We start from the raw sequence: 20,626 nt of genomic DNA on the forward strand, positions 1-20,626 counted from the left end.
CTTCATACAGGGCGCTCACAATTATTAGGGGAGAACATAATAGTGTAATACAAACACATAAAGTCTGGTGACTTATGACTTAAGGGTACCTAATTCAGGTTGGGAGTAATGGAAGGAAGGAAATCTGAGAAAGCTTCTTTTTTTTTTTTTTGTCTTTTTGCCATTTCTTGGGCGGCTCCCACGGCATATGGAGGTTCCCAGGCTAGGGGTCGAATCGGAGCTGTAGCCACCGGCCTACGCCAGAGCCACAGCAACGTGGGATCCGAGCAGCGTCTGTGACCCACACCACAGCTCACGGCAACGCCGGATCATTAACCCACTGAGCAAGGGCAGGGATCAAACCCGCAACCTCATGGTTCCTAGTCGGATTCGTTAACCACTGCACCACGACGGGAACTCCTCAGAAAGCTTCTTAAAGGAGCAACACCTTAAAGGAAAGGGTAGGGAGGCACTAAGAGACCAGCATATGCAGAGCACAGAGAAGGATTGAAGTAACCTGAAAAAAGGAATAATGTCTTAACTAAATAGTGGTGGTTTTCATAAAATACCAAAAAAAAAATGGAACTAAATACTAAAAAAAAAACTACCAAATTTCCACAAAGCAGAGAACTGAGCCCAGTTAAGCTACTGTCCCCTTTTGACTTTTCCTGAGCAGAGAACCAGCTTTTCTTTTTATTGATGAAGCTGTTAACACGTGACATGATGATCTGTACATGACAGACTGGCGATTTCAAGACTGAAAAAAAGATGCTGAAGGTGAGTGTTCTTCAAATTGACCACTCTCCTGAGCTACAGTCTGTTCATTCCACTGTCAAACACACAGGCAGATCTACCATATATCACAAGGAACTATACTCAGTATCTTATAATAATCTATAAGGAAAAAAAAATCTGAAAAAGATTATATATGTATAACTGAATCACTGTGCACTATGCTTATACCAGAAACTATCATGATACTGTAAATCAACTATACTTCAACTAAGAAAAAAAACAACACAAAGGCACACAGTCCATGGTTCTGACATGCGGCCAGTGCTTAGTCAAAGCCTTACCTGGTCCAGGGGTGATAAGAGGCCCCTCTAATTCAAGTGCCTCATCCTCAGACTGGTCATCTAGCTTTTTCTTTTTTTTCTTTGTTGGATCTCTCGGTTTTTTCAAGAGAGAAAGCTCTTCAGGGTGTCTGATATCTGTTAAAATAAGAAAACATTATTTTACTAGAATAATGGAAAATTCAAACATTTAACACTTGGTAAATCTATTAATCCATTTCAAGATAAGAATTTGTAATTTCCTTCTATGTATGTGTTTGTGTTTTGCCAGATACAAAAGCCATGCAAAAGACTGAAGTATGACACTTTTAAAAACAATATACCAAAGCAGTCTTAATTCATTACTATCCAATAAATGTAGTTACCTCAAAGTGGAAAGATAATAATCCACTAGGGTATAGAAAAAAATATTAGAACTCACTTTTTTAAAAATCCAAAACTCTAAGAAGTTAAAGGTTTGTATTGGATGGTAGCCCTCATTGATTCTGTATGCCATAAGTTACACCAGATATATCAAGTAGGAAGTTCCTGTGTGGTGCACAGGTTAAGGATCTAGCATTGCCACAGCTACAGCACAGGTTCAATCCCTGGCCTGGGAACTTCCATATAGCACAGGTGTGGCCAAAAACAAAACAAAACAAAACAGGCATGTCAAAATACAATGCTACCTTTCCTTTATGCTAAATTTTATATTCAGTAATAAAGATATACCAGAATTATGAGCCAGGATCTATTTATAAAATACTACATAGCAATAAAATTTAATGTTCAAAATCAATATGTTATCAAGTAGAATACAAATCTAGTGGAAGATTAGACTACATGAACTATACATATAATTATATGATATATAAATATAATACAATATGTGTCTCAAAAACTATGGGGCTGAAGTAGTGGGAAACTTAGGAGAAAGGTTCTCAGGTAAAAAAAAAAATCAGATTTTAGTTTAAAAATGAAATTTTCTTGACGTTTTCATCGTGGGTCATCAGTAACAAACCCAACTAGTATCCATGAGGACTCAGATTCGATCCCTGGTCTCGTCAGTGGGTTAAGGATCCAGCATTGCCATTAGCCATGGTGTAGGTTGCAGACATGGCTCAGAACCCAAGTTGCTATGGCTGTGGCTGGCAGCTGCAGCTCTGATTCAACCCCTAGCCTGGGAAGTTCCGTATGCCACAGGTGGGGCCCTAAAAAGAAAACAAACATATAGAAATTTTCTTTAGTTTCTGGTTAAACATGTATGTTGAGTCTGTGCATTATTTTCACTCCTTTCCAAAAATCATACCAAAATGTAAAGAAAACATGAACCTAAAAGGACAAAAATAACTGGAGAAAGATAACAGATAAGCAACAGCAGGAAAATGTTGAGACAAAAGCCAGATGGCACATGACTTAGCCAAGTAGACAAATAGAAAATCAAAGTGTTTGTAACAGATACCAATGGGAAACACACAGACTCACCATGCCAAACATGAAGCATAATCAAGTACTGAAAACAGAGAGACAAGAAAAAGGAATCCTGTCCCATATTGGACTAAACCTACCCCTTAGATACACACTCCTTAGAGGAGAATTCCTTAGAGGAGAATCTCAATAGCCCCTGGGAAAAGATCTTTTAGATACAGATATTTGAAAAAGCTTGCTTAACATCTAAATCTACAGAGGGATGACAAGCTAAACACCATTCAACTAGAGCTTCCCATTAGGTAACTGTATGAATGGACAATCAATGATTGACAAACATTAGAGAAAGGACTCTGTGGCAAGTAGCATTCTAGAGATAACTCCTGAAAATTCCTGTCCCTGGTTATACAATCATACACTAATCTAGGGACTGCTGTGAAAACACTTTGCAAATGGAATTAAGTGACCAACTGATTTCAGGGAGATTATCCTGGATTCTCTCATTGGATCCAGTGCAATGAACAAGAAGCCTGCCTAACAGAAGAGAAAGGCAGAAGAAAGCAGAGGAAAGATTAAGAGAGGAGAGGTCATATAGATTCAAGGAGTTTGAAGAACTGGACTTGCTATTGCTGGCTTTGAAGAAGAAAGTGAACCACAAGTCAAGGAATTTGAGAGGCTTCTAGAAGCTGGTAGACAAGCCAGGGGAGCTTCAGTCCCACAACCACATGGAACCCAATTCTAACATGCAGAATTTTTCTCCTAACCTTTGAGAAGGAATAGAGCCCTGCTGACACCTTGATTTTGGCCTTCTAAAATTCTAAGCAGAGGACTCAGCTGAGCCATGCCATGCTCAGATATTCCACCTACAGAAACTGTGAGATAATAAATATATGTTGTGTTAGGCAGCTAAGTATATGGCAGCAATGGAAAACTCATAGACCTTGTACTATGAAAGAGACCACATGAAAAGCAAAAGGACAACTTGGGGAGACAGATAATCCAAAGAACAGAACAAAACAAAACCAAAAACATTTAATTACAAATCTCAGAAAAATAAGACAATGACATCCATGAGAGATGAAGAGGATGTTAAAGAATAACCAGAGATGAGACGGCGATCTTGGCCATTAACAAGGGGAAGGGGAAGGTCTTAAGTCCACAACTCCTTTTTTTTTTCTTGGTGTTTTTAGGGCCATACCCATAGCAATATGGAGATTCCCAAGCTAGGGGTCAAAGTGGAGCTGTAGCTGCTGGTCTACAACACAGCCACAGCAAAGCAGGATCAGAGCTGGGTCTGTGGCGCACACCACAACTCACTGCAATGCCAGATCCTTAACCCACTGAGTGAGGCCAGGGATCGAACCCGCATCCTTGTGGAAACTAGTCAGATTCGTTTCTGCTGAGCCAGACAAGAACTCCTTAAGTCCACAACTCTTAAATGTGTTTGTGAATACCTGGGTAATGAACATCCAGATAGAAATATAAACCACTGAAAATCAAAATTTGATACCCACAATAAAAAATCCAACAGAAGGAGTTCCCATCGTGGCGCAGTGGTTAACGAACCCGACTAGGAACCATGAGGTTGCGGGTTCGGTCCCTGCCCTTGCTCAGTGGGTTAATGATCCGGCGTTGCCGTGAGCTGTGGTATAGGTTGCAGACGCGGCGGCTCGGATCCCGCGTTGCTGTGGCTCTGGCGTAGGCCGGTGGCTACAGCTCCGATTCAACCCCTAGCCTGGGAACCTCCATATGCTGCAGGAGCGGCCCAAGAAATAGCAATAACAACAACAACAACAACAACAATAACAACAACAAAAGACAAAAAAAAAAATCCAACAGAAGATGTAAGTCAGGTTAAGAGGATCAATCCAAGAATAATGTCTGACTAATCACTAGCAACAAAGAGAAGAAAGAAGACATGGGAGGAATAAAGACACGTTACCATGAAATCTCACAAGGGCAAAGGAAAAAAAATCCTAAAACATTCCAGACAGAAGCAGCAATCTACAAAGAAAGGATGAAAATAAAAAAATTAAGAACACTATCAGGACTATAAACAGCAATATTGGAAACTAAAACAACTCAACAATGATTTCCCAATTCTGAGAAAATATTTTCAACACAACATTCTATCAAAGTGCAAAATAAAGACATTTTCAAATTTAACAACTCAAAAATTTATATCCCATTCACTGCTGATGATGGAAAAATACAGTCCACCACAAAGGGTTAATCTCTAAAATATACAAACAACTTATACAACTCAACAGCCAAAAAGCCAACAAACCAACTGAAAAATGGGCAAAAGACCTGAATAGACATTTCTCCAAAGAAGATATACAGATGGCCAATAAGCACATGAAAAATTGCTCGACATCACTGATTATTAGAGAAACGCAAATCAAAGCTACTTTGAGGTACCACCTCACATCAGTCAGAATGGCCATCATTAATAAGCCCACAAATAACAAATGCTAGAAAGGGTATGGAGAAAAGGGTACTCTCCTGCACTGTTGGTGGGAATGTAACTTGGTACAATCACTACAGAAAACAGTATGGAGGTACCTTAGAAAACTAAATACAAAACTACCATATTACCCAGAAATCCTACTCTTGGGCATATATTTGGACAAAACTTTCCTAGAAAAAGACACATGCACCCACCTTTTATATTCATGGCAGCACTATTCACAAAAGCCAAGACATGGAAACAACCTAAATGTCCATCAACAGATAAATGGATTAAGAAGATGTGGAATATATACACAATGGAGTACTACTCAGCCATAAAAAAGAGCAAAATAATGCCATCTGCAGCAACGTGGATGGAACTAGAGACTCTCATACTAAGTGAAGTAAGTCAGAAAAAGAAAGACAAGTACCATATGATATCACTTATATCTGGAGTCTAATATATGGCATAAATGAACCTTTCCACCGAAAAGAAAATCATGGACATGGAGAACAGACTTGTGGTTGCCAAGGGGGAGGGAAGGGAGTAGGATGGACTGGGAATTTGGTGTTAAGAGACGCAAACTATTGCCTTTGGAATAGATAAGCAATGAGATCCTGCTGTATAGCACTGGGAACTGTATCTAGTCACTTATGATGGAGCATGATAATGTGAGAAAAAGGAATGTATATGTGTATGTGTGACTGGGTCACCTTGCTGTACAATAGGAAATTGATTGAACACTGTAAACCAGCTATTATGGAAAAAAATAAAAATCATTAAATAAAGAAAATATAGTCCACCAAAATAAAAGCACAAATCAACACTGAGGAAAATGCAAGGATCATTTGCCTTTTTTTTTTTTTTTTTAAGGGCTGCACTCGCAGCATATGGAGGTTCCCAGGCTAGGGGTTGAATCAGAGCTACAGCTGCCAGCCTACACCACAGTCACAACAATGCCAGATCTGAACCACGTCTTTGACCTACACCACAGCTCACAGCAACACCAGATCCTTAACCCACTGAGCGAGGCCAGGGATTGAACCCACAACCTCATGGTTCCCAGTGAGATTCATTTCTGCTGAGCCACAACAGGAACTCCTCATTTGCATTTCTGCATGTGCATTGAGAGAGAAGGCATTTTCTTTGGACATTGGTGAAGGGAAGTTTTGGGGCTATGATTGTATACTTTGACCTGGAAGCAATGTATTTCAGATTGGGGCAGGAGCATGGAGGGACTTCAGAGTGTGTTTAGGAAAAAAGAAAAAGGAGGGAGGGAAGAGATTATCATCAGATAATGTATTTGATCATGAAAACTAGAGAATCAAGAAGGTAGAAGGATCAACAACAGAGCAGGTTAAAAATTAGACAAATGAAATAAGGAATATAAGATGGGAAACATAAAAGTATACACTTTTCATTTAGCAGGTAAAAATATTTACCTTGTTAAAATAACATAAACAATGATACCAATTTAGTAAAAAACTGTAACAGTTATAATAAAGAGGAAAAGAAAATGTTGAATAAAAACAAGTAAACAGATATCTAAAATAGATAAACCAAGAAATAACAGTATAAGCACATATTTAAATTATGGAACTAAAAGTCAGAAACAGTAAAAAGTAGAAAGTGGTAGGGTTGTGTATAGGGGCTAGGGAGAAATAGGGCAGAAAAGTGGTTTTATGTTATATGCTTTTTTAACTCCGTATCTATGGCTTTAATTAAAAAGTAATTCTAAAATCTTTCTGCTTATTGCATAAAGAATGAATTGGAAGGAATAATAATAGATAAAGGAGACCATTTAAGAAGCTGCTGGAACAACCTAGGAGAGAGATGGTGGTGGTGTGGCCTATTAGAGCAGTAAGGATGGCAGAAATGGAAAGATGTGAAAAGATTCAAGATCTTGAAGGCAAAATTAACACTTTTAGGTGACTAATGAAATGTGTACTAAGGAAGACAATGGTGCTAAAGATGACTCCTAAGTTTCTGGCATGTCTATCTGGAACAGTGCCTTCATGATATGGAGACTTACTTCTGAGGAGCAGAGTGGGGAAGAGGAAACACAGGTTTGGAAAGGAATACCTTGAGATCAGTCTCGAACATGTTCAATTTGAAATTTCTGTGAAAGAAATGGTTTTGTTATAAATAATGTTTCAATGAGCAAATGATGGCTTTCTAGAAAAAATAGATGGCTAGGAAAAAAAAAAAAGAGGATAAATTAAGAACAGTCTCAGGAGTTCCCGTTGTGGCGCAGTGGTTAACGAATCCGACTAGGAACCATGAGGTTGCGGGTTCGGTCCCTGCCCTTGCTCAGTGGGTTAACGATCCGGCGTTGCCGTGAGCTGTGGTGTAGGTTGCAGACACGGCTCAGATCCCGTGTTGCTGTGGCTCTGGCGTAGGCCGGTGGCTACAGCTCCGATTCAACCCCTAGCCTGGGAACCTCCATATGCCGCAGGAGCGGCCCAAGAAATAACAACAACAACAACAACAAAAAAAACAAAAGACAAAAAAAAACAGTCTCAACAAGAATCTGATTTAGGCACCCCCCACCTCACCCCCACTTTAAACAGTAAGAAAGGAAAAGAAAAAGGTTTTCAGATGTTAGACAACAAGAAGCACAGGAGATTAGAGAAACAACAGAATGAGCCCTTTGAATACAGCAGATTACTGTCCAGCAGTAGTTCAGGGTAGGGAGGGAACAAACAGAGTCAGGTCTTGCTGAGCTGAGATATCTGAGATTGAATCCAGGGAGGCCCAGATAGCTGTAATTTGTAGGTCACAGTACCAGGGAGAAGAGAGTTCCAGAGAAAGAGAGAGAGGGAGTGCTCTGGAGATCTGAGGCTATCTGCTGGGGTCTGGCTGAATACTGGTCTGTGCATTACTGAAAGGAAAGTCTAATATACAGGGTATTAAGAATGCCCAAAAGGAAATTAGCCCATGGCTAATGGTGGCTCCTAACATGCTCTTATGGAGCTTAAAAGCAGGTACCAAAAGGTTCCCATTCTAAGTAATTTGACTGTTGACCAGGGAGGAAAAAAAAAAGCCAACACTACTTTAAAAAATACAAAAAGAAATCCAGTTACCAACAATGTAAAATTAATAGACTCCTCTAGGAATTCCTATCATGACTCATCAACAATGATCCCAACTAGTATCCATGAGGATGCAGGTTCGATCCCTGGCCTCACTCAGCAGGTTAAGGATCCTGTGTTGCCGTGAGCTGTAGTGTACATCACAGATGTAGATCCTGTGTTGCTGTGGCTGTGGCATAGGCCAGCGGCTACAGCTCTGATTTGACCCCTAGCCTGGAAATTTCATATACCATGCTGCGGACCCTAAAAAAAAAAGACTGAAAAATAAAATCAAATGAATAGACTCTAACATTCAATCAAAAATTACCAGACATGAAAGAGGCAGGAAAATATGACCTATCACCAGGAGAAAGCAGTTAAAAAAAAACAGAAGCAGAAATAACTACAATGATATAATCAGTAACCAAACATATTAAAAAAGCTATTATAAATGCACTCTAAATGTTTAAGAAAGGATAGAGAAGCATACAAATAATGAAGAAAAAATTAAAGTTTTATGGGGTTTTTTGTTTTGTTTTTTGGTTGTCTTTTTAGGGCTGAGCCCACAGCACATGGAAGTTCCCAATCTGCCAAAACTCACAAAAGAAATAGACAATCTGAATAGGCCTATATCTGTTAAAGAAATTGAATCAATAAATAATAATATTTAAAAACAGAAATGGCCAGATGGGTTCACTGATGAATTCCACCAAACTTTTTTTTTAGTTTTATTGAGGTATAGCTGACATATAACACTTTAAATTTAAGGTGTATAGATAGCATAATGACTTGATTTATATTGTGAAATGATTACCACACAGATTTTAGTTAACATCCATTATCTCATAAAGATACCAAAAAAATTATTTTCCTTGTGTTAAGAATTCTTGGAGTTCTCTTGTGGTGCAGCAGGTTAAAGATCCAGCATTGTCACTGCAACGGCTCAGGTCGAAGTTCCTGGCCCGGGAACTTCCACATGCCATAGATGCAGCCAAATCTGCAACCTACAGTGCAGCTTTTGGCAACAGTCATATCCTTAATCCAGTGAGCAAGGCCAGGAATTAAATTCACATCTCACAGAGGCAACATCAAGGTCTTAACCTGCTGAGCCACAACGGGAACTCCAAGGATGTCCTTTCTTATCACTGCTTTTCATTACTGTGCTAGAAGTCCTAGCTTATGCAATAAAAAGAGAAAAAGAAAAGGTGTACAGATTGGGAAGGAAGAAAACTGTCTTTGTTTACAGATAACATGACCATCTCTGTAGAAAATCCAAAAGAACTGACAAACACTCCTAAAACAAACAATTATAGCAAGGTTTTAGGACACAAGGTTAATATAGAAAAAGAAATTGCTTTCTAGCAGTGAACATGTGGAATTTGAAATGTAAAACACAATACTACTTACATTAGCACCAAAAAGTGAAATACTTAGGTGTAAATATAACAAAGTAGGCGCAATATATAAGGAGAACTACAAAACTGTGATGAAAGAAATCAAAGAAAGAAATAAGTGGAGAGGGAATTCACTGCTGGTCTAGTGGTTAGGATTCAGCACTTTCATCTCTGTGGCAGAGGTTCAATCCCTGGACTGGGAACAGAGATCCTACAGTAAGCCATTAAATGGGATGAAAAAAAAAAAATTCCAGATTCTGTATAAATCCCTTATAACATTTAAGAATAATATTTAAAATATTAGACATGTGAAGCAGAAAAATGAGACCCATAATCAAGAAAAGGAAAAGTCAATAAAAGCAGAATTCACAAAGTCTCAAATATTGGAATTAGAATGTAAGGTCCTTAAAACAGCTATTGTAAATATATTTAAAGATGCATGGGATAACATTAATATATTGAGTAAACACGTGCGGGAGTATCAGCAAAGAAATACACTACCTAGATATATCAGAAATAAAAAGTATGTATCTGGGAGTTCCCTTCATGGCTCAGCGGTTAACAAACCCGATTAGGATCCATGAGGACGGGAGTTGGATCCCTGGCCTCACTCAGTGGGTTAAGGATCCAGCATTGCTGTGGCTGTGGTGTAGGCTGGCATCTGTAGCTCCAAATAGACCCCTAGCCTGGAAACTTCCATATGTCGAGAGTGCAGCCCTAAAAAGCAAAAAATAAAATTTTAAAAAATAAAAAATAAATAAAAAGTATGTATCTGAAATTAATATATAGGTATAATTTGAGTCCTAGTAGTGGAGAAGGAAGAGTATGGAGTAGAATAAAATCTGAAGAAACAGGAGTTCCATTGCGTCTTAGTGGGTTAAAGACCCAACATTGTCTCTATGAGGATACAGGTTCAACCCCTGGCCTTGTTCAGTGGGTTAAGGATCCTGTGCTGCTGCAAGGTGTGGCACAGGTTGCAGATGTGGCTTGGGTCCAGTGCTGCTGTGGCTATGGCATAGGCCTCAGCTGCAGCTCCAGTTCAGCCCCAGTCCAGGAACTTCCGTATGCCACAGGTGTGACTGTTAAAAAGAAAACCAAAGAAACAATGGTTGGAAAATCTTCTAGTTTGGTGGAAAACATCAGCGCCTACAGATTGTAGAATCTACGAAATCCAGCTAGAATAAATAGAAAGAAGGAAAGGAAAGAAAAGTGAAGAGATGCTCCATGTTGAAGGACAGGAAGACCTGATCTGTCAGGATTTCAGTTCACCACAACTTGATCTATAGATTCAATGCAATCCCGATCAAAACCTCAGCAAATTATTTCACAGGTATTGACAAATTAATTCTAAAGTTTATATAGAAAGGCAAAAGACCCAGAATACCCAAAACAATACTGAAGAACAAGAGCAAATTTGGAGGACTGATACTAAGTGACTTCAACTCTTACTGCAAAAAGCTATAGTAATTAAGACAAGGTGACATCAACAGATAACAGCAAATAGATCAATGGAACAGAATACAGAGCCCAGAAAGAGATCTACATAAATACAGTCAACTGATCTTTGACAAAGAAGCACAGGCAACACAATGGAGAAAAGATAATTTTTTAATAAACTGTGCTGTAACAACTGGACATCCACAGCAAAAAAATGAATCAAGATCATACATCCGTCACAAAAATTTCAAAATGGATCACATATAGTCACGGAAATTCAGATTATATACCACTACACATCTATCAGAATGGCCACTATCTAGAGCACTGACAACACCAAATGCTGTGAGGACCTAGAGCAATAGGAATTCTCAGTCACTGCTGGATGTGAATGCAAAGGGGTATATAGGTACTTTGGAAGACAGTTCAGTAGTTTCCTACAAAACTAAGCATATTCTTACTGTATGATCCAACAATCATACTCCTTAGTATTTACTCAAAGGAGTAAAAATGTATGTTCACCAAAAAACCTGCACATGAATGTTTATAGCAGCTTTATTTATATAAGTGCAAAACTTGGAAACAACTAAGATATCTGTCAGCAGGTGTGGAAAATAAACAGTGGCATATACAGTCAATGCGATATTATTCAACACTAAAAAGAAGCGAGCTGAAAAGACATGAAGGAAATTTAAATGCATACTGCTAAGTGAAAGACAACAATCTAAAAAGACTACATATGGTATAATTCCAATTGTATGACATTCTATAAGAGACCAAACTATGGAGACAGTAAAGGGTACTTTCTTTTTTTTTTTTTTTTTGGTCTTTTTGCTATTTCTTGGGCCGCTCCTGCGGCATATGGAGATTCCCAGGCTAGGGGTCCAATCAGAGCTGTAGCCACCGGCCTACGCCAGAGCCACAGCAACGTGGGATCCGAGCCGCGTCTGCAACCTACACCACAGCTCACGGCAACGCCGGATCGTTAACCCACTGAGCAAGGCCAGGGATCGAACCCGCAACCTCATGGTTCCTAGTCGGATTCGTTAACCACTGCGCCACAACAGGAACTCCAGTAAAGGGTACTTTCTGCTCAGTTTTGCTGTGAACCTAAAAGTGCTCTAAAAAGGTTATTAATTTTAAAAATTGATAAAGGATAAAACAAGAAATGCAAAAAAGAAACTGAAATGGCCATTAAAGACATAAAAACATAGTTATCTTATAAATCAAAATGAAATACTGTTTTTTTTTTTTTTCACTCAGAGAAGCAAACACTAAAAACTGACAACATTCAGGTGTTCGTGACAACTTGGGGCAATGGGTTTTCACACTGCCAGCTGGAATGTAAACTGGTATAACCACCTGGGAGAGGAATTTGACAGTATCTGAAATGAATTATGTGTATACTTAGAACACAGCACTTTTACTCTCTACTTCTACATAAACCTGAAATAGAAATTCCTCCACATATGTATAAAATGTCATAAGCAGACAGCCATACAGCAATTGCAGTAACATGCTTTGTTTGGGGATATTTATACTCACAGACATGGATACATGTGTGTACATGCATGTATATGTGTGTTTATGTATTTTCAAATGTACTGGAAAGATACAACTAACCTTACGATATTAGTTGCTTTGTGAAGGGAAACTGGAGGAGAATATGAATCAAAAACTTTACCTATATGATTCTGGCATAAAAAAAACATTTAGCAAATGATACAATACTGGTCACTCTGCTTGTACAGCAGAGACTGACAGAACTATTAATCAACTATATTTTTTAAAATGATAAAATATCAGCTATCAATTCTACATAATAGGATTTAGGTAACTGCTATATATATTCTTTTTATTTTTCTTAAAAATTCCATTAAACATAAAAACCTTATAAGTTCAGTCATTATATCAAAAGTGTAAGGTCCTGCATCTTTCCCAAATCTATGGTACAATAGTTACATACTGATGATAATGCCAATGGTTCACATTTTCTCTGATGGTCGAATACTTCCTGTCACATGACAAAACTGGGTCAGCCAAAAGTAATCCACACCTCACTTCAGAAAACATAAACAGAACTGCCAAAAGAATGTTCAAATTGCAGACTGGTTAAGGAAGACAACACTCAAAGTCATTTCCTTAGGAACTGTGTCAGGCCTTTGCTAAAGGAAGTGACACAGTTTGCCTGAATTATTAAAATCGAATACTGACTTACATGAAGGAAATGCTACGAAACTACATTCCTCTGAAAATAATGCCTGCTCTCTTTCCTTCCCATGAAAACAGTCATCAGAATGAGGTATTAAATAATAATAAATATATGATATACTTCTAGTAAGGAAAGACCTCTACTAGCTTCCTCCCGTTCCACCTTAACTTTATCTTAACGTAATATAAAAACTTTAAGGAATAAATAACAGTTTCCCATACACACAAACATAGATAGCTCACTCCAATCTCTACTCCTTGAGATAAACCAAATGTCAGTCATGAGTTTACACGCATCACACAACTCAAAGTTGCGTGAAGACTTTATCTAATACTTACTGAAAGTCTTACAGATGTCAGAAACAGCTTTGAAGACTCTATCAGAGAAATTCACTTTCACCTTCACATACTTCATGTTGGGAAGTTGCAGGCGGAGCAGTTTGTGCTGGGGCGTGAACTGAAGCTTAGCATCTGCCTGAATGCCATACTTATCCAAGGTCCAATGTGTCTTGAGAAGCCATGTTCTCTTCTTTTCCCACCACAGAGCGTGGTCAGACCAATCTTTTTTTACATCTATTAAAAAAACAAACAAAACACTTAAAAATCACCAAGATTTGGAGTTCCCATTGTGGCCCAGTGGTTAATGAATCCAACTAGGAAACATGAGGTTGTGGGATCAATCCTTGGCTGCGCTCAGTGGGTTAAGGATCCACCGTTGCCATGAGCTGTGGTGTAGGTCGCAGACGCGGCTCGGATCTGGCATTGCTGTGGCTGTGGCGTAGGCCGGCAGCTCCAGCTCCAATTGGACCCCCAGCCTGGGAACCTCCATGTGCTGCAGGTGCGGCCGTCAAAAGACCAAAAAAAAAAAAAAATCAAGATTATGTTGAGAGAAATTCTAAGCAGAAAACCAAATAACTAGGTACTTAATATAAACAATTAGTTAAATACTAAGTGCCTGTTATGTGTCAGGTACAAAAGAAATACTAAACTGCAGAGAAAACACACTCTGTCCTTGAAAACTGGTAGCTAAGGCAAAATACACACAGTAACTAATGATACTTACGGTGGACTCAAAAGTGAAAGCACTCACAGAGTAAGTACTCTGTGTGGGCATTCAGAGATCAAACACAACCCTGGGGACTGGAATCAGAAGGATCAGTAATGAGGTGGAGTTGGGGGTTCTGAGGAAGGCTTGATGAATGGGCAATATTCTGATGATAAAGTAGGTGTGAAGGCTGAAGTACACAGGGCTGTGGATGCATGTGGAGGTTAAGAAGCAGTGAAAAGTAAGGTAGAACCAAAGTGAACAAAAACCAATATCCTAGGTGAAGAAGAGACTGGAAAAGAGAACATCCATGAGTAACACTTAATAACTTAAAAGAAAACAAAAACAAAAAACCTACATCCCAACCACACACCCAAATACATTCCAAGAAAAAATGACTTACAAGTCATACTGTCCAACTTTTTTCCCCAATATATATTTCAGTATAAGTATAAAAGAAAGCATTAATATCTGTTAAACTATTTAACATCCTTATGCAATTAAATTAAATGGACTCAAATAAGGAAGAGCGTAATTTACACAGGATTTGGCTGCCCCCAAATATGGCAGATCATAACAATAAACTTACAAATAAAATTAATTTCAGCTAATTCTTAAAGTAACAATAGAAGTAAAGACTTTTTGGATCAATTATTGTTAAATTAAGAACCAAAAAAAGGGGACATATTTATTAAAAAAAAAAACAAAACATACAACAGCCAAACAAAACAAAGCCTTCCAGGGGAAGAAAGTGAAAATGGAAATTATGATCATCATTCAGATATAAATCTCATTTTTTTTTTTGTCTTTTCTAGGGCCGCTCCCGCGGCATATGGAGGTTCCCAGGCTAGGGGTCGAATTGGAGCTGTAGCCACTGGCCTACGCCAGAGCCACAGCAACTCGGGATCCAAGCCGCGTCTGCAACCTACACCACAGCTCACGGCAACGCCGGATCGTCAACCCACTGAGCAAGGGCAGGGATTGAACCCTCAACCTCATGGTTCCTAGTCGGATTCGTTAACCACTGCGCCACGACGGGAACTCCATAAACCTCATTTTAACATAGCTTTAAAAACTGTTGGTCAACTTTAAGAAGCTAAATTTAAAAGTATATACTAACCTGAAATGTTTTTTAGCACTACTTGTCTACCTGAAAGCCTCAGGTAGTAAAAAATCAAATCATCATATTGATTATGAGCCTAGAAACATCTTCTGTAATGGTGACATTTACTTGATATAATTAACTTCTCCTCTTTATGGAAGAAAACACACCACAAGGTGGAAAAAGACCTACAGTTCCCCTGACATTACAACAGTATTTTAGGAGTTTCTGCTGTAGAAGGGTGGGTTAAGAATCTGACTGCAGTAGCTTGGATCACTGCAGAGGTAAAGGTTTGAATCTGAGCCTGGTGCAGTGGGCTAAAGTATCCAGTGATGCTGCAGCTACAGCAAGGTCCCAGCTGTGGCTCAGATTCAGTCCCTGGCCTGGCAACTTCCATGTGCCATGGGTGTGGCCATTAAAAAAAAAAAAAGATCTAACCTTTCCCATCAACTCCACCTTGGTTTTCTATACCACAGGAATAGCCCCCCCCCTGCATCCAGCAAGAATAAACAAGAGCAAGAAGAACATATAATCCAAAGATTATGTACTAGAAACCTTATGAATTAGTTTGTTTCCCCATAGAAAGAAAATCTCCTATTGACTGGCAGCACTGGTAAGATCAGTCTTTTTTACCCACAAAAAATAGTGGATAAATAACAGTATAGGGAGGAAAATTTATGCTCAATAAAAGCAAAAACGGGACACCAGAAAAGATCTTCAATGTCGATAGTGCACATGCCAAGAGACAAAAGAGAGAAAAGCAGGCATTCTGACAGCAAAAATAGTTGTCAGTATCAGAAGATGGAATCGTTGGCCTATGGGAGCCTGTGACACATTCAAGCAGCTTAATTTTTTGAAGCATGCTTTTTTTTTTGGTGTTTTTAGGGCCACATCTGTGGCACATGGAGGTTTCCAAGCTAGGGGGGTTGATTGTAGCTACAGCTGTGGCCTGCACCACAGCCACAGCAACGCAAGATCCTAGCCACATCTGAAACCTACACCACAGCTCATGGCAATGCCAGCTCTTTAACCCACTGAGAGAGGCCAGGGATTGAACTCACATCCTCATGGACACTAGTCAGATTCATTTCTGCTGAGCCACAACAGGAACTCCTGAAGCACTCTTGAAGACCCCAAAAGCCAGCAACCTAATCAGTATCAATTACAAGATAATTACTAACGCAGAGGAAGAACAAACAGCATCTATAAAATATTAATTCCACAAATAGCTGCTGAACATTTCCTACATGCCAGAAGGCACAGTTCTAGTGGTAGAGATACAGTGATAAGAACAAAGTTCCACCGTCTTTGAAGAAGGCCAGTACAACCAGAGTAGAGAAACAGAAGCATCAGAGAGCTAGGCAGGAGCTTACGTTCATGATTTTTAAATCCAGCCAAACCTTCTGCTTAGAGCACCAGCAGACTCTACATTCTACTGATGACCCCATATCTATACCTGGGTGCCTCACAGGCATCTCAAACTTATATATCCAAAATTCAATCCAATTTTCTCCTAGCCTTACTGTTACTAAATAGCCCTAACCATCAACCTAGTTGCTCTAAACAGGAATCTAAAAAGTAATGAATTCTTCTCTTTCCCCTACTCCTCTATCAGCAAGCCCTTTAGTTCCACTTCCCAAAATCTCCACTGGCAGAACCCTTTTCCAGGTCACCATTATCACTCATACTAACTACTAATTCTAGCACACTGCACAGGTGACTGGCATATATCTGATAAATGAATCCTCAATACTGAAAATTTTAAAGATCCTTCATTACTTCACAAAAACATTAATCCTGGATTTCCCACCATGGTGCAGCGGGTTAAGAACCTGACGGCAGCAGCTTGGGTTGCTGCGGAGGCGTGGGTTCAATTCCCCTAGACGTGAGAAATCTAACCCTATCAACTTTTTCTTCGTTCACTGAAGACAATTCCTATTGCATAAAATGATTGTTTCAAAAGACCATTTTTAAGTCTTAGCACTTAGATTTGCCACAAAGAAACATTATAAATAGGCCCCAAATCAGACTATGCTATTCAAATCTAAAACAGCAAAGTATACTACTAGCAATCTTACACTAAACAGATTATCATAAGGCTTTTTGTGGACTATATGGTTGATGTAGAACTAGAGATATAAGGAAAACTGGTAAGTGGCACCTGCACAGTGAGTTAGAAGGAGGGGAGAAAAAGACTGTTGTTGGTATGTTGTGAAGGAAACAGGAATTCCTGCTAAAGTAGGGCACTTGGCCACCCTCTCGTCATCCTTCTTCCATAAACCCCAGAAATTAACTGGCCTCCTTCCTTTTACCCAGCTACAATCTGTTGTCTTAGGCCAAGGTTTCTTTCCTTTACTAAAGCTCCTTGTAATAGAAGAGCTTTAGCTTCTGTTTTCCTCTCCAGTCCCTGAAATATACAACTACTCTAATGCTCCAAATGAGGTTATTGCCAATAATGTGTAAGGACAGAGTCTAAAAGTTAAATGAATGCTTAAAGTTTTTAAAATTATCTCTATAATACTGGTATCCCTAATGTTTATTGAAATTTCAAGAATATTAAATATTAATTTTACGTTTCAATCACATAATCTTTTGTTCTTAAGAAATCCTTACTCTCTTCTAGGTCTCTCACCTCCCAAACTCCTTTTAATTTCAAAGCGGAGGGGGCTGAGGGTACCCCTCCCTTGCTTTTGGGATGTGCCCTTTTGTTCTTGTCTTTCTAATCAACTCAGATCCTCAAAAAAGGAAAGAGGCAAAAAGGATTAAGTATTGCTCTTCAGGTACACAATCAATAAATGAATAAACATTTTCCAAGGATCTACCACATGCCAGACACTAAGCTAGGCCATGGGAATATAAAGCTAGTTACATATGAATTCCCATTCTAGATGTGCTTATAGTCCAAGTGAGGGACATAGACAAATATAATGAGCTAAAAAGATAAAAGAACAAAATGCAACAGGAGCAAAAAACTTTAAATGTGAAAGACTGATTAGGCTCTGAAGAAGAGGTGACATTTTACCTGGGTCTTAATAATGTGGGAGTTGGAGTTCCCGTCATGGCTCAACGGAAACGAATCTGACTAGCACCCATGAGGATGGCAGGTTCAATCCCTGGCCTTGCTCAGTGGGCTAAGGATTCAGTGTTGCCATGAGCTATAGTGTAGGTTGCAGATGCACCTTGGATCTTGTGTTGCCATGGCTGTGGCGTAGGCCAGTGGCTATAGCTCTAATTCGACCCCTAGCCTGGGAACTACAAAAACAAAAACAAAAACAAACAAAAAAAACCCCCACAATGTGGGAGTTCTAACATGTACCAAGAGTAACTGACCTACAGATAACAGAGACTCTCAATCAGATGGTTTGATGAAGGTAATTATGATGGGATTATGGAAAATAAATCAGAAAAAGGAAGAATTTGGCAGCAAGAAATTTACTGCAGTATTCTGGGATTAGGACCTGACTTCAAGCAGAAGCTAAAGAGAAGGAGCCAAATTCAAGGGACACATCTAAATTAGAATCACAGGCATCAATGATACTGATGAGAGGACAACTGGAAGATGATGATGAAAGCTAAAAAGGGTCTGGCTTGAGAATCAAATGGACAATAACAATAGCACTGAGATTTGTTTACTGAACATTTAGTATGTACAGTAGCACTTAACATACTCTCATTTATTTCTCACAAAAATGTTAAGTGGTAAATGCTAGTATAATCCCTGTTTTAGAGATGAGAAATCCAAAGGACAGAGGAGTCATATAACTTGAACAAAGGTCAACAGGCTAGCATACTCAGAAGTCAGGATCTGAATCCAGTGAGTTCCAAAGTGGCATTCTTAAATAACTCTCCATTAACAAAGAAAGTTATTCAGAAGAGAAGCATGTTTGGACACACCAAATTTGGGAATAAAGAATGCATTTATACTTCGGAGTAAAAGCCTAGTGATTATCCTGCACATTTCTTATAGGAAATAGGTATTTAGGACTGAGAAAGATGAGAGACTGGACATCTATAGGGAAGTCAAGAGATTATTACATAAAGTGGGAAGGGGTCTTGCCAGAGAGACAAGTGAGCAATGAGAAGTGAAATGTGGAACTGGACCAAAAACAAAAAAAAGAGTTCCCCCCATGGCCTAGCAGTAATGAACCCAACCAGTATCCATGAGTATGAGGGTTCGATCCCTGGCCTCACTCAGTGGGTTAGGGATCCAGCATTGCTGTGAGCTGTGGTGTAGGTAGCAGATATGGTGTTGGTAGCAGATGTGGCTCGGATCCTGAGTTCCTGTGGCTGTGGTGTAGGCCGGCAGCTGTAGCTCTGATATGACCCCTAGCCCAGAAACTTCCATATGCCGCATGCGGCCCTAAAAAAAGGCCTGCTCTTCTTTACCTTGGCACCTGCTTTTCCTACCTCAGAGCTGAGTGGCCTGCCCTGGGAGGAGGACTACTGTAAGGTAGATTTCTAGCAATCTTGAAGTCAAAGAGCTGTGGCAGAATAAAATTCTGGAGAGAGTTTCCACAATCTTTCCACAAGTCTGACATAGCTTGTGCTTTTCCCCTGCCCGTATCACAGGGGTGCTTACAAGGCCCACATAAACTGGGAATTGAAAAAATCCTCAGAAATCAATCCAATCTAAATTCTTTCTATAGATAAGGCAACCAGGTCCAGTGGAGTTGGTGACTTGAGGCCCCACAATTCCTCAGCGACAGAGAGATCAGAATCAGTTCTAAGAGATATCTCATGTGTCAACTGAAAGTCAGCATGAAAAAAATGGGTTCACAGACTAAATTTATGTTCACTCAGCTCTTTCCAAGGTAAACAAACATGACTTTCCAGGCACAGAGAAACCTTGTCATCAGAGACTGCTATTTCATTAGGGGCTCAAGGAGTTCTGGTTAAATAGTCACTCAAACCACTCCATTTCTCTGCTCTGATACTACCCATACACTAGAAATGTCAATTTATTTATATACAATGGACACTAGTTCCCACATACACCAAGAAACTAATCAGTTCAAGGTATACCCTAAGAAAGATTAAGTACTACACCAGATAATTAAGGACTGGACCATGGTAACTGTAATACAATTGAGAGTTGGTTTCAACAGGCCCTGCCTAGAACTGACCAACACTACAAAGTCTCTCATTAGTTCACTCTCAAAACACCCTATGTGAAGGTGTATTTGTAATATTCATATGTTTGACTGATTTAATAATGGCAACTACAGGATTTCCCACCATGGCACAGTGGGTTAAGAATCTGGCTGCAGCAGCTCGGATCGCTACAGAGGCGTGGATTCAATCCCTTGCCTCAAAACCTCCATATGCCACAGGTGCAGCAATAAAATAATAATGATGATGATGATGATGTTGACGGTGGCAGCTACAGACAATAAAACTCAAAAATATTATGGTTAGTACCCATTTAACTACTGGAATGCATATACTACTACACAAA

General features: G+C 39.3%; 1 protein-coding gene across 7 annotated transcripts in view; it reads right to left on the reverse strand.

Moving 5' to 3' along the window:
* The window catches only part of FERMT2 (FERM domain containing kindlin 2), an 87,298-nt gene that overhangs the window by 45,173 nt on the left and 21,499 nt on the right, over positions 1–20,626 (reverse strand). For all 7 annotated transcript variants that reach the window (XM_047767355.1, XM_047767356.1, XM_047767354.1 and 4 more), the window contains exons 3-4: positions 13,364–13,597; positions 1,056–1,190 (exon numbers count right to left, since the gene is read on the reverse strand). In XM_047767355.1, coding sequence (XP_047623311.1) covers positions 1,056–1,190; positions 13,364–13,597 — 369 coding nt within the window. The remainder of the gene's footprint in view (positions 1–1,055; positions 1,191–13,363; positions 13,598–20,626) is intronic.

This window comes from Phacochoerus africanus, chromosome 2 (genome assembly GCF_016906955.1).
Source record: "Phacochoerus africanus isolate WHEZ1 chromosome 2, ROS_Pafr_v1, whole genome shotgun sequence".
NCBI lineage: Eukaryota > Metazoa > Chordata > Mammalia > Artiodactyla > Suidae > Phacochoerus > Phacochoerus africanus.